The sequence below is a fragment of the Hippoglossus stenolepis genome, chromosome 3 (assembly GCF_022539355.2).
Source record: "Hippoglossus stenolepis isolate QCI-W04-F060 chromosome 3, HSTE1.2, whole genome shotgun sequence".
In the NCBI taxonomy this organism is placed as follows: domain Eukaryota; kingdom Metazoa; phylum Chordata; class Actinopteri; order Pleuronectiformes; family Pleuronectidae; genus Hippoglossus; species Hippoglossus stenolepis.
In genome coordinates, this window is record NC_061485.1 from 18,709,056 (window position 1) to 18,721,865 (window position 12,810).

Sequence of the window (12,810 nt, forward strand, 5' to 3'; positions counted from 1 at the left end):
AAGAATTTTCATTATTTGGGGAAAATGTCTATTAGTCAATCTAATTTTGAAGTGGAATGTCTTTACAAATGCTCCTGAACTCTCAGACGGAGCATTCAATGTAGAACTTTTCAATAAATATATTGAACTCTATACAGTTAACATGTTCACTGTTGTTGCAGGTGCTTGTTGTTGCTGTAAGGCAAGGCAGATTTAATAATAAAGCACATTTCATGCAGAGAAGAAGATCTGTGGTGCTGTTCAGGGGCATTAAAAACAACATGGAGACACATTTAAAAGAAAACCGTTTAAAATCAGAAAGCACAGTTTAAAACATTTTTCATCCATCAAATCAACAACAAAATTCTTTTTTTCAAACCACTCTTGTTTAGTCTTCCTATGTATTGTAATAGCTCTATTGTTCCACAAGGTGGCGCCATGCGGGATGAAATTAGAATTACAGATTTAGCTGGAAATCGCACATTAAACATATACAAACGAAACTGTCAAGAAGCATCTCTGCATTAAACAAAGCAAAGCAAGTTCTAGATCAGAAATCACTCCACGTTCTATACTGTTCACTGGTCTTACCATAACTCAATTACTATCATTCATAATGCTGGATACCTGGATCACACCAATGCATTATTGTTACAGTCAAAATTATTTAAATTCACAGACTTTGTGGAATTTCAAACAGCACAAATAATGTTCAAGGCTAAAAATAAATTAAGGTAATTATTAATTAATGACTCGAGGAGAAGGGGTGAGATTAAATAAGTTTGTTCTTCTTCTCACTCATTTTCAAATATGTAGATTAAGTGTATTTTTTTTAAATAGTACTTTTTTCTGTTTTCATTTTTTTTCACCTGTTTATATAATTTTCTTCTTTTTATTTTCATGTTTGAAATAAATAAAAATGAATGAATGCATTACGAGTAAATATCATTTCCAAGTATTACAGTACTGCTTATGTGAATTTGACAGTTTAACAGGCTGTTTAGAGATCCAGAAACTGCAACCCTCCAACCTCCTGGAATATACAGTTTGGAATATGAAACCAAGCTTTCATCCAATTCAACCTAAACACTCCAATCATAGATTCAAAGTCAAAGTCTTTAATAAATAGTGGGATTTTATTTTTTCACACAAACCTGAAAACCACAGAGTTCACCTTTAACTCAATAAGACAAAACAAAGGGGACAGAAATGTAGCCTGTTGTCAGCGTGCGTCTCTAGAGATGCTGAACACGTTCTATTTGAAGTTAGTGCTTCTGTGAGAGGGGAGGGGGTGTTATTGGTGTCAGGTTTCAATCCCCCGGATGGGACCAGCTCAGCTCGGTCCTGTTCAGGTTCTGTGTTGATGTCCTTTCTTCTCACTCTGGAGTCTGAGTAAAACAAGTAGCTGCTGCTGTTGTTGTTGTGAATGGTTAAACGTCCCACATCTTCTTACTGACACTCTGACACTCCAGGCTGGACAAGTCCGTGCTTTTGAACGTGTCAACATGAAGAGGGAGGACATCATATTTCAGGCGCTCCTCTTGATCCACAGTAAGTAGACTGGAGTTGCATTATTTGACTTTTGTTACAGGTGCTTGTTGTTACTGTATAGCAAGGCAGATTTAATTATAAAGCACATTTCATGCAGAGAGGAAGATCTGTGTAGCTGTTCAGGGGCATTAAAAACAACATGGAGACACATTTAAAAGAAAACCGTTTCAAATCAGGAAGCACAGTTTAAAACATTTTCCATGCAAAATAACAGAGATTAAAATGAGTAGAATAAAAGAAGTTTAAGAAGAAAATGTAAAAATAAGTTGAAAGAGAAAACTAATACAAATAAAGTAGACAGAAGTGTGTAAAATAATAGAATTAAAATATAATAAGTACAATGATGATATGACTTAACAGCTAAAGGCACTTGTGAATAAAAGTTTGTCATGGTAGACGTTATATATGTCATAATTTAACATTATACTGCAACCAAGCCACAATCCTCTGCATCAGTGTGTGGGTATATTAATAAGTGGGCTATTTTTCTTTGGTTTCTTAGTATTTTCTGTGTCTCACTGCTTTGGAAGTGTTGAGCTGGTGTGAAAAGTCTTAGAGATCACTTCAGTTGATTTGCTGATACGCGGAGGCACCTTTTTATTCATCTGGATATGTTCATAAGTTCTGATATCAAATCCATATGATTTGCATCTGTCCACCTCAGCATCCCACTGACACACGATGATGTGTCGGATGAGTTTTACTGAGTCAGAGTGTGAAGCATCAGGACAGCGTTGGGAAGTCATTAACTTCTATTTATGAGTCAAAAGACAATACTTTACACTTCTGTTTCCAATTTGGCACATTTTTATAGCTGTAGCAAATTCTTTGTTTTTTGATATCTATTGATCTTGAATAATTGTATGAACTGACTTATTAAGTGGTGTAATCTGAATTTACAAAGCCTTTATTTAAGAATAACACAACACACAACATGCAATGTCTTTCTGTGTGCATCTGTTCAACTAATTATCCTTTTTAAAAATCATTTTCTTCTCTTGTTTTTATTCCAGTCCCTGTGGCCTGCCTTTTCTTTGCAGGTATGCTCCTCTTTATGAGTTTGTGTGCAGCTGTGATTTATTTCTGTGCATGTCTCTTCAAGGATTTCCAGAGTGCAGTATTTGACTTCACCCTCTCCCCCTCTCCGTCCTGCAGCCTCAGCTCAGTCCGACAGCAGCAGCAGTGTGGTGGTGGCTGGTTACAACGTGAGCGCCCCAGCCGGGTCGAAGGTGGTGCTGCAATGTGTGAGTGGCCGCATGGTGTGGACCAGGGACAGCGTGAGGGACAGACAGAGGGTGGTCCACTGGGACCTGTACCGGGCCCAACCGGACTACGCCATGGAGAGGGTGGTGGACATGTTCTCTGCAGGGGACCAGAGGATTTACAACTCCTACAACCTGGGCAGGGTCGGCATCATCCCATCGGCCTTCAGGGACGGAAACTTCTCCCTGGTCATCAAAGGTCTGTCTCTGACTTTCATGTCTGTAGCTGTGGTTAAATGTGACTGGTGATTCTTCACTGATCTCACAGATGAGATTTTTCAAATAGTACAATAAGACTGGTCATTTGTTTTGCACCCCACAAGGAAATATAACTTCAGCAAATACCAGCATGAAAGCCACATTTCATTGAGACAAAGACATTTTCTTGAGACAGAAAATCCAGAAAATTAAAGGGTGTCATTGGTTGATTCATGAATGATTTATACAAGACTCATTTAATTGGTTACATCTGATGTTCGGTCTTTTTTTATTTCACAAAACAGTAAATCTATGATGTCAGCAGAGGTGGAAACATGTTGTTTTGAAACATTTTGTTGGTGCATTCAAGTGCTTGTGGGAAACCCCCGAAACAAGCAGCTCTTAGGACCAAACCGACATCGTTCTTGTCTTTTCACATTTTTATTTGCTCTTTGCTGAATGCACCTGAATGCACCAATCACTAGGACAACTCAACTGCATTCATTTGACGAATAAGGTGAAGTTGTCTTCACTGTCATGTATTTCTAAGCATCGCAAAAGTTTAACGTTTCTGCAAACAACACAAAGAACGGGGAGAATTTGTCTTTATGTATAAAAGACAATGATTTTACGTGTCATCATCATAACCTTTTTCATTTTCCTGCATGTGCTGACAGATGTGACGATGAACGACAGAGGCCTGTACTCCTGTAACCTCCACCATCTCTACTGTCACCTGTACGAGACAGTCCGAGTCCAGCTCAACGTCACTAAATCACGTATGTGTCACACGCTGCACCAACTGTCGGCATCTTCAACACACTGCAACCGTGAAGCTGAGTCAGTTTGGCCTTTTTTTTTTTGCAATGTTAACCATGTAGGCCGTAAAGAGCAGCGTTTCTGGGATGGACAGAAGGCGGTGTTCGTGGTGCTGCTCGGGAGCACGGTGGCGCTGCCATGCATCAACCGACGCAATGTGTGGACGGACTGGAGCAACGATGAGGGCGACCAGCAGGTGACGCATGAACCTCTTTCCTCAGATCAGTGTATGTCAAGATGGACGACATGACAACTCCCCAAGAGCCATAGTGTCTCGATGGCCATCTGGTAGCTTGCTACAATATAGGTCATAAACCATGCCTCCTCCATGTTAGCAGATGGGACATGGACCACTTCTCAAAGATGGTTTCTATCAGTTTAGGTAGTTTTTTGTATTGATGTTCTCATTTTCGAGCAAGTTTGGTTTAATTAATTATTTGATTCTTTAAAAACATGGTGAAACATCTTGATTGACAGCTGAGACTGACTCACGATTGGTCGAAAGCCTACCGGCAGGGTCACGATACTGTGACTCCAACCCCTGATTGCTACTGTGCAGATTCAAATGCATTAGATGGCAGTGTTCATATCCAGGATATTTGTGCTTCATTTCTGGATAGTGTCAGGAAGTGGAGACACGTCGTCCATCTTTATACACAGTTTATGCCTCAGACAATCAAACTCAGTTTACATTTAAGCTTATTATAGACGTTAACCTGAGCAGAGATGACATGATATATTAACTGAAAAATGTCTTCCCTGCGTTGGTGGTTTCCAGGTGGTTCACTGGGATCGCCAGTCACCAGGGATCCACCACGACCGCGCTGACCGGCTGGTGGACCTGTACGCCTCTGGAGAGCAGCGTAGCTATGGGCCACTGTTCCTCCAGAGGAAGATGAACATCAGCAATCAGGCCTTCTCAGGGGGAGACTTCTCACTGACCATATCTGACCTAAAGGTGAGTTGGAGTGTGTATTTACACAGACGAACAGAAAACACAGCAGGAGCCTGGAAGTTTAAGGACACACGGTCAAAATATACAGATTAAGTATACAGTGCACTTGATGCAGTGTTTAGAGTGTGTGTGCTGTATATGTGGTATGCTGTGTTGTCCAGGACACATGGATCTTTCATTAGTAATGTTTCTGTTGTTGAGTCAAACTTTGTCGCTCTGTTGGGAGATGAGGTTGGCAGCCACAGTAAATTGAGCTAACACATTTTTTTTTTAAACAAACAATATAGGACCTGCCCACCAGTCCTCAGTGCCATTGTTGTAATAATAAACACAGAAAAATTACAGTCACATTTGAGGGAATTTAAGGAGCTTTGTTGTTTTGTTCTTTGATAGAGATCGTAAATCAACATTTAGGTTAAACACAGGCTCAGGAGGCTCTGGGGCTTTTTAATGACCACACTGTGGAATGGGGCCAGTTTACCAGTCAGCTATAGGCAACACTCAGCCGACAGACAGACCTGCTTCGTTCTTGTTTTATGCTTGAAAATGTAAAATTTTAACAAGGTAGCTCTTACATAACATGACATGTGTTCTCTGGGGAGACGTTTTATTGGATAGTTTCTCAAGTTTTCAAAACAGGGACGGCTATGACTGTTATGTTTTGACATCCTGTCCAGGATGTACCCAGTCTCTCGCTCAATGTCCGCTGGGATTGGCTCCAGCTTCCCAGGCAACCCTTAAAGAAAAAGCAGTATAGACAATGGACTTCATTAAACTGTAATGATGTCCCAAACTTATATATTTTAATTAAGATACAAGACTGATAAACTTGAGTAACATATTGAATTTACTTGACATAATAAAAAAATCTATTTTGGTTCAGTTAGCAGCGTCTCCATGTTCTTGAGTACAGGATGGAGTTTAGATTAATGTGAATTACATTTCCTTTGTGGTCACATGAAAACTTTTAATTATGCCTACCTGGATGCAGGGGGTGGCTCATCTCACCCATTGGCTCGACTTTACCCCGTTTGCCCCCATGCAATTAAAAAAACATTATGTCCATGTTTATCTTTTATTATTAGTGCAGTGCCGGTTCTAAACCTGCCTGTTTGGAATAGATTGTTTTCTTGACCTGTGGTAATGCTCCAGAGCTCAGAATTATATAATTAAAATATACCAGGCCTCATATACACTCAGAGCTTTTATAAACAGTCTACAGCGCAGAGTTAGAAAACCTTGCATTCATCCTACCTGATTTATCTGCGATGAAGATTCTTAATGTTTTTCATAAAATTGAACTGAATTCTTCTATTTCAGTGGCAGGCAACACAATCTTCAGACCCAAGTCCATAACTTTAAAAAAATAAAAGCTCTGTAATTGAGCTTAATTGCATTGTTTGGTGAATCCAGTGGCTGCAGACCACAGGGCAGACTCTTCTGTGCTTTTTGAATCATCTCTATTCTAGAGCGCTATGTAATTATGTGCTAGTTAGCTAACCTGACAATCTGACTGTATTTACCATTAACTCCTTTCTGACAACTGCAGCCTTATGCTACATCTCTTTAGTTTATTTGTCTTACTTCAGGAAGTCCCTAAATGCGTATATATATCCCCCTTTTAGAGAACTTTAATGACTGTCCGAGATCATTATCAATCATATTGGATAAAGTGGCACAGCTAAATGTTTGAAAAAGCAAAAAAAACTTAAACAAATTTTAAACAACTCAATGCATATTTTGTTGCTTGAATACATCACAAAAATAATTTTATCAATCAGATTTACACCAATCTTGTCAGAATCTTATGTCATTGAGCCTCTGATTGACACTTGCCCCACATTGACCCCAAGAAGTCATGTGATTTCAGTCCATGCTAAACCTATAGTAAAAGTCCTGTTGACTAGATTTAGTTCGAACATGAAATAAAGAGACTGGAGCTTCGGTGTCCCACGTTACCCAAATTCACCCCAGTGACCATTATTTACAAACAGCACCATGAACATGTATCTGCTTTCATGTCACAGCCCACAGATCAGGGGATGTATTCCTGCCACCTCCACCATCATTACTGTGGTCTACACGAGAGAAGAGAGTTCCAGGTCACAGTGGAGCCACCGGTGATTAAGACCACCCAGCCAGCCATAGCACTGCCTGCTGTGGACAAAGGTAGCACACACACAAAAACACAACACACACACACAACACAACCTTTATTCCTGAAGAGCACCGTAGAGGAGTGTATTTGAGCTATCAGAAAAAAACCCACACATCTGTTCTTTCCTTCACTCGTGCCCTCTGCAGCGTTTTGTTTTGCCCTCTTTCCTCCGCACTCGGTTGGGTCTCGGCCTCTCAGCCTCTCCAAAAAGCAGCAGAGGAAGAGGAGATGAGGGGAGCAGAGAAGAAAAAGCCCTTATTTCTGAACTTTTCCCTGTTTGTTTCATGTGAAATGTTTTTCTTGCTCTGTCAGCTTGTCTCAAGCCAGACCCCTGAAACCACACACACTCCCTCATGACCCAGTCATCCAAACCTCACCCACTCATCGATTTCCACCTTCTTTTCACCCTAAACCTTTCCTCCATTTCATCATTCTGTGCACTGTTGTTTTTACTGCTTCTTGTTTAAGTGTCTGCAGTTTTTGACTTTCTCTTGCTTAAGTTTAGTTCACGTTCCTGAGCACTTTGCCCTGCATGAAAACATCTGAGTGCATTTCGGAAAAGAGGAGAATAAAAGCCAGAGAGAGAGAGAGAGACGGTTTGGTTGGTATGTTGGCAGGTCAGCTATGTGTCTGTGTTTCCAGTCGGTAACTGGGAAGCAAAGCCGATAATGGCAGTCGTATCAATGTGGGAAAATCATTGAGAGAGGTTTAGAAAGGAGAGAGGAGAAAGGAGAAAATGCCTGCGACTGAGCCTGTGTGTGCGTGTGTGCATGTGTGTGCGTGTGTGCGTGTGCGCGTGTGCGTGTGTGTGTGTGTGTGTGAGACCGTGGCAAGAGAAAACTATCTAATTTCAGTGGAATCTCTCGGATACAGCCTTTGGAGCAGAGTCCAGCTCCAAGCCCACGATTAATCCTTCACTCGCTGAGCTGTAATAAACAGTAGGATTGCACCATGGGAACTTAGTTAGTGGAGAAACAAGATGCGAAATAGATTTACCACCAGTGCAGGAGTGAGTTTGAACAGTTTCTCAGACATTAAAGAAACCCACTGCAGTGCAACGTCTCCTCGTGTTGTCCTCTCTGACCGTCTGCCGCCCTGTTGACTCTGCACCCTCCTGACATCCTGCACCCGTTTCTCAAACCCAACCCTCCATTTTTTCCCTTCTTCTTTCTATTTTTCTTCCTTTCGAAAATCCCACATGCTCAGGTTTGTTTATTTTCATCACTTTCATCGCTCTTGCTCTTTTCCATCACTTTTCTTTGTTTTTTTGTGACTTTCCCTCCTGACGACGGAGAAGTCTTTCTGCATAGTTTATGCACAACAAAAGAAAGCATGCCTCATCTGCATGGCAGCTGGGGGAGATAAACGGAGAGGTGGAGGAGCAATTTGGTTCTTGAGATGAATTTGAAACGAAAGAAAGAGAGAGGAGCGGGGCAAAGGAGTCTGTTTATGAAATGAGGATGAAGAGATGTAGGTCACCCCTCCCTCCCTCCTTCCCTCTATTAGTTCTTTTTCAGTGTAATTCGGGCGGAGGGGAGGACAGGGGCAGCCAGTCTAAACACAAACATATATATATTCCCACGAGGCCATGAATCAGGGGGAAATGTCTTGAAACTAAATAAAAGGATCAGAGCAGTTGGAATGTTCATCAACATGTTGTTTACATGTTTGCTGCAGACGAGCAGCTGTGAACATGAAGGCAGTTTGAGTATAAGACGGAGGAATCTTTTCTAGCCTCCTTTTGTTTCTGCAGGCCTCTGAAGAATCATCTCAGCGTCGCCATCCTCTCCCTCTGCTCTCCTCCTCGTGTTCCACCCCTGCTCTGTCCTTCCCTCACTCCTCTTCCTCCGCTCACTTCTCTGTGTTTCTCTGCCAGGAAAAGTAAATCACGGCATGACTTTCTGTCTGGATCTCATTTTGGCTCAAATATGTTTGAGTCTGAGGTCCGCAGCTGCTCCTTGCCTTGCACATTTTTTTATATTTTTTTTAATGATGCAAAATGAAACCAGGCTTTCTCCCTCTCTCTCCTCTGCCTCTCAGCACTCAGCAGAACTGCACACATCACCTTAAACCAGACCGGCTAATTATTTCACCCTGCCCTGCAAATGTGTTCAGCATTTTTCTTATACTGACAGGAAATTTCATCACATAGAAAAAACAACATGAAACAGTGTGAGAGGTGTTAAAGGATATATGGCGTCACCGGTGGTGAAGGAAGTACTCAAATATTGTACTTAAGTCAAGTATAGATAAGTACATATAGATAGACGAATGTCTAATAAAGTAAAGTAAAAGTACCACTTACTATTGTATTTGAGTAAAAGTAATATATTTATAGAATAAAAAGTAGCCAAGTGTGGCCTAGTCCCTACTGTCTACTAAAGCAATGAGTCTTGGCGATGACGTCTCTGCTGCAGGTGCACTTTGCTCTCATTGAAGGAGGCGGGGTCTAATGTTACCTCTCCACTCTGATTGGATCAAAGTACCAGTTCCCATCTTGTTATTGATTACTTTTAAAAATATATAAAAAACTATGTGAACATAACAAAATAACTGTCTTTGAATTTGGAGAGAAATATCAGTCAACAAGACAATGAGACATAGCGGAAGTCTTCCTGATTAAACTTACACTAAGCTTCAGGTGGAAGCTTCCTCTAGGTAGCAGGAACATTTTGCAATTATTCATTATTATTATTAAAACTACTTAACAAATAAAGAATTGAATCCATGTACAAGATAAAATGTACAAGCACTGCTCAAACTGATGCCAACTTAGAGTATTTTAAATCTACAAAGCCACAGAAAGTGAGTGAAGAGAAACAGTAAGTGAGAGCTGGGTTGATTTTGTGTGTGTGTGTCTGGTTTTGTTTAATACACTCATAAACCTTGCGATGACTCAAGGGTTTGAAAAATGAAGAATGAAGAATAAGGGAAATGAAATGCTGACTGTTGTGATATCTGTGCGACTCAGACTCGGCCAAGGCTGAATCACCGCGAGTCATCAACGTCATCGTGGCCGACCAGAGACATCACTTCCTCCTGCCGCTGGGATACGTCCTCACCTCTCTCCTGCTCCTGGCGTTCATCATCCTCATCATCATCCTCATCACACGCAGACGTAGGATGAAAGGTCTGAGCTGCAGCTGGATTACGGCTTATTCACACTGAATTCCTCATCTAAGTCTCACCTAATAAAATGTCTTTGTTTTCAGAGTTTAACCCGCAGGTATCTATGAGGTGAGTGCTGCTAACACAAAGACACACACACACAATCCCTGTCTTACTCTTAAACACACACTCACATGTCTCCTTCTCACTGTGAAAGGTCCAGCAGGAGTCAGAGCAGCTCTGATGAGTTTGAGATGGACGTTACTGAAGTCAATGTGGGCAACGACGAGGAGAGAGGATTTGGTGAGTTAGAAGAAAGAATGGAGTCAGGAGCCCTTCAGGGGTCTTTGGGAGCCTTAAGAATAAGGGACCTGGGGGGCCCTATATTAATCAAACCAACCCCTCAGCTCCCTAAGACATGCATGATCCAAAACCACATCATTCCAGTCAAAGTGCAAACTGTCCATAAATATAAATAATAGTAAAGTAGTGCAAGGTGCTTTCAGACATGCACTGAACTCCAGATAATCTACTGAAATTATCCAGAGGCTCCGGACAATCTCCAGAGTTTCTCCTGCCCCAGCAGCATAATGTCCGAATGAGCCCAAATGAGAACACAGCAGAAGATTCTCTGAAGGATTCTCAGCGAGTGAGTCGGTGCGTTCATGACGTTTTGAGCGTGTGACGGACGCAAAACTGAAAGACATCCATGACACGTCACCCCTCACTTGATTGTTTCGCAGATTTTCCCAATGTCGTGAACGAGTCTGACTGGAGAATCTCCTGCTGTGTTGTTCATATGAAAGGTAAACTCTGGAGCGAGTCCAGACATATTCCAGAGTTCATGTCTGAAAACGCTATTTAGACATTTTGTCTTCAAGGCAAATTACTGATGTAATGCGGCCTCATTAGGGGGCTTCTGACCTTGGTGCCTATGCAGTCTCCTTAGCATATAGACAATCATAGAATCTATGGGGACTTTAACGAAATTGTCTTTGCTGTGAAATTACGTAATCAGTCCTTCCTGAGGGCCCCCTATCATTTTGGGGCCCCAGAGAACTGCCTGCTGTACCTTCCCTATTGCAACGCCCCTGAGAGGAGTGTGTAGTGAACACATGATGGCTGTTTACTTGACTGTGTGTGTGTATTTTCTCCTGTTTAATTTTCAGAGTACAAGAACAACCTGCTGAGAGAGAAGGTCCATGTGAACACTCAGCCTAAAGTCATTGATCTTGACAAAGGTAAAGAGTGTATGTGCGCCGATCACAACTGACCTCACATCACAAGTGAATCCTCAGTAACCCCAGTTTGTCCTTTTTCTTCTCGCAGAGATGCAGAAATTTTCTAAGTGAGAGAAGGACAGAAAAAGTGAGAGTGGAGTCGCTGGCTGGTCCAGAGGCTGCGTTCCAAACACAACACACTGCCCGCCCGTCCTGGCAGGAGGGACACGGAAAGAACAAATCAGTGCCACCAAAACTGCAGAAAACTGGAAAAGAAAAAAAATGTTTTTAACTCGTCAAAATGATGGTGACACATTTACAACAAAAGATTTTGCTTTCTTTTATTGTATTTTATTGTCAAACTAAAAAGACTTGAGTGAGAAAGAGTGCTACAACTGTGCCTGGCACAATAGCACCACCCACAGGGGAGGTTTAGCTTTGACTGAGAGAGGTGTAACTTTGTTGAATGAAGATGTGATCGACATGAATTATCAGTTATTACAGCATGAATCCTTATGCCTCAAGTTTTAAAAGAAATCTTACTGATGATTTATTTCCCTTTGTTCTTCTCTTGGTTTAACTGACTGGACTGAAGCACCACTGACGTTTTGATGTCAGTGTGTTTGATTAACTGGACACTAAATGACCAAAGAAACAATGTATGTATAAATGTTTTGTTGTGACTTTGTTTTTAAACATGTATTAAAATGTGTTTGACGTCCAGCTGAGATGGGTTTTTACACTAACTTGATACCCACTCTGTTTGTATTCAAATGACTTAAATAGTAAAGTAATTACTTGTGAACTGAATGTGGAGGAGAAATAAATAATTGGTCAATTTTTCATAGACGATGTTTCCATGTCTCACAGTAGGAAAAGTACAAGTGAAATGGTTTTACCTCTGGTTCTGTTGTATCCAAATGTCCCTATAAGATTTAACAGTTTCACGTAATGTATAATGTAACCCTAGCTCTAACAGTGAGCTGACACGTACAATACCAGGACCCTGAAACTGAAGCTGCTGAATAGAATTCAGCTATTATCAGTATAATTATAACCTTCGTCAAGGTTATTGTTGTTCATCAGTTCGCAAAATTACACATATTACGGATTCCCACAAAAACTGAGGAAGGATCAGGTATGGGTCAGATAAGAACATATAACTATTTGGTGCCGATCCGGATCAGGAGGCGGACCCAGGAATTGTGAGATAGTGCTTTTCAACATTTCCGTTGATTTGAGAATAACAAGGAGGTTATGTTTACACATATACAACTCATTGGATTATCACAAAACCTGGTGGAAAGATGTGGTATAGGTCAGCGAAGAACCCATTGAATTTTGGTGTGGATCCAGATGAGAAGGCAGATCCAGGAATGGAACAGTGCGAGAAAGAGCTTTTTTTTCTTTTTTACAACATTTTCACCTTTTCCAGAGAATAATTAATAGATCTTGATGTAAAAAAAAATCAAGCACATTTAGGGGACTGATAGCTACGATTGTGTGAAACTTGCTGCAGCTTGATTCGATTTAAGGAGTGTTGGTCCCTGGAGGAGTTAT

At 41.1% G+C, this 12,810-nt stretch overlaps 1 protein-coding gene across 1 annotated transcript; it reads left to right on the top strand.

Moving 5' to 3' along the window:
- Window positions 1-1,294: 1,294 nt before the first annotated feature.
- On the top strand, window positions 1,295-12,093 carry LOC118104853 (matrix remodeling-associated protein 8-like). The gene is made up of 12 exons (XM_035152107.1): window positions 1,295-1,530; window positions 2,544-2,570; window positions 2,686-2,991; window positions 3,668-3,769; window positions 3,872-4,005; window positions 4,588-4,767; window positions 6,792-6,933; window positions 9,894-10,052; window positions 10,135-10,159; window positions 10,248-10,333; window positions 11,200-11,271; window positions 11,360-12,093. Exons 1-12 carry the CDS (start codon window positions 1,485-1,487, stop codon window positions 11,380-11,382), a joined length of 1,302 nt encoding a protein of 433 aa, XP_035007998.1. The 5' UTR covers window positions 1,295-1,484; the 3' UTR covers window positions 11,383-12,093.
- The last annotated feature ends 717 nt before the right edge of the window (window positions 12,094-12,810 follow it).

What these genes read in the sequence shown, in the direction of transcription:
- LOC118104853 (XM_035152107.1), top strand. Translation starts at nt 1,485, where the DNA reads ATGAAGAGGGAGGACATCATATTTCAGGCGCTCCTCTTGATCCACA. An exon ending in GGCCTGCCTTTTCTTTGCAG is followed by an intron (nt 2,571 to 2,685) that starts GTATGCTCCTCT and finishes TCCGTCCTGCAG; the next exon opens with CCTCAGCTCAGTCCGACAGC. An exon ending in TGACCATATCTGACCTAAAG is followed by an intron (nt 4,768 to 6,791) that starts GTGAGTTGGAGT and finishes TTCATGTCACAG; the next exon opens with CCCACAGATCAGGGGATGTA.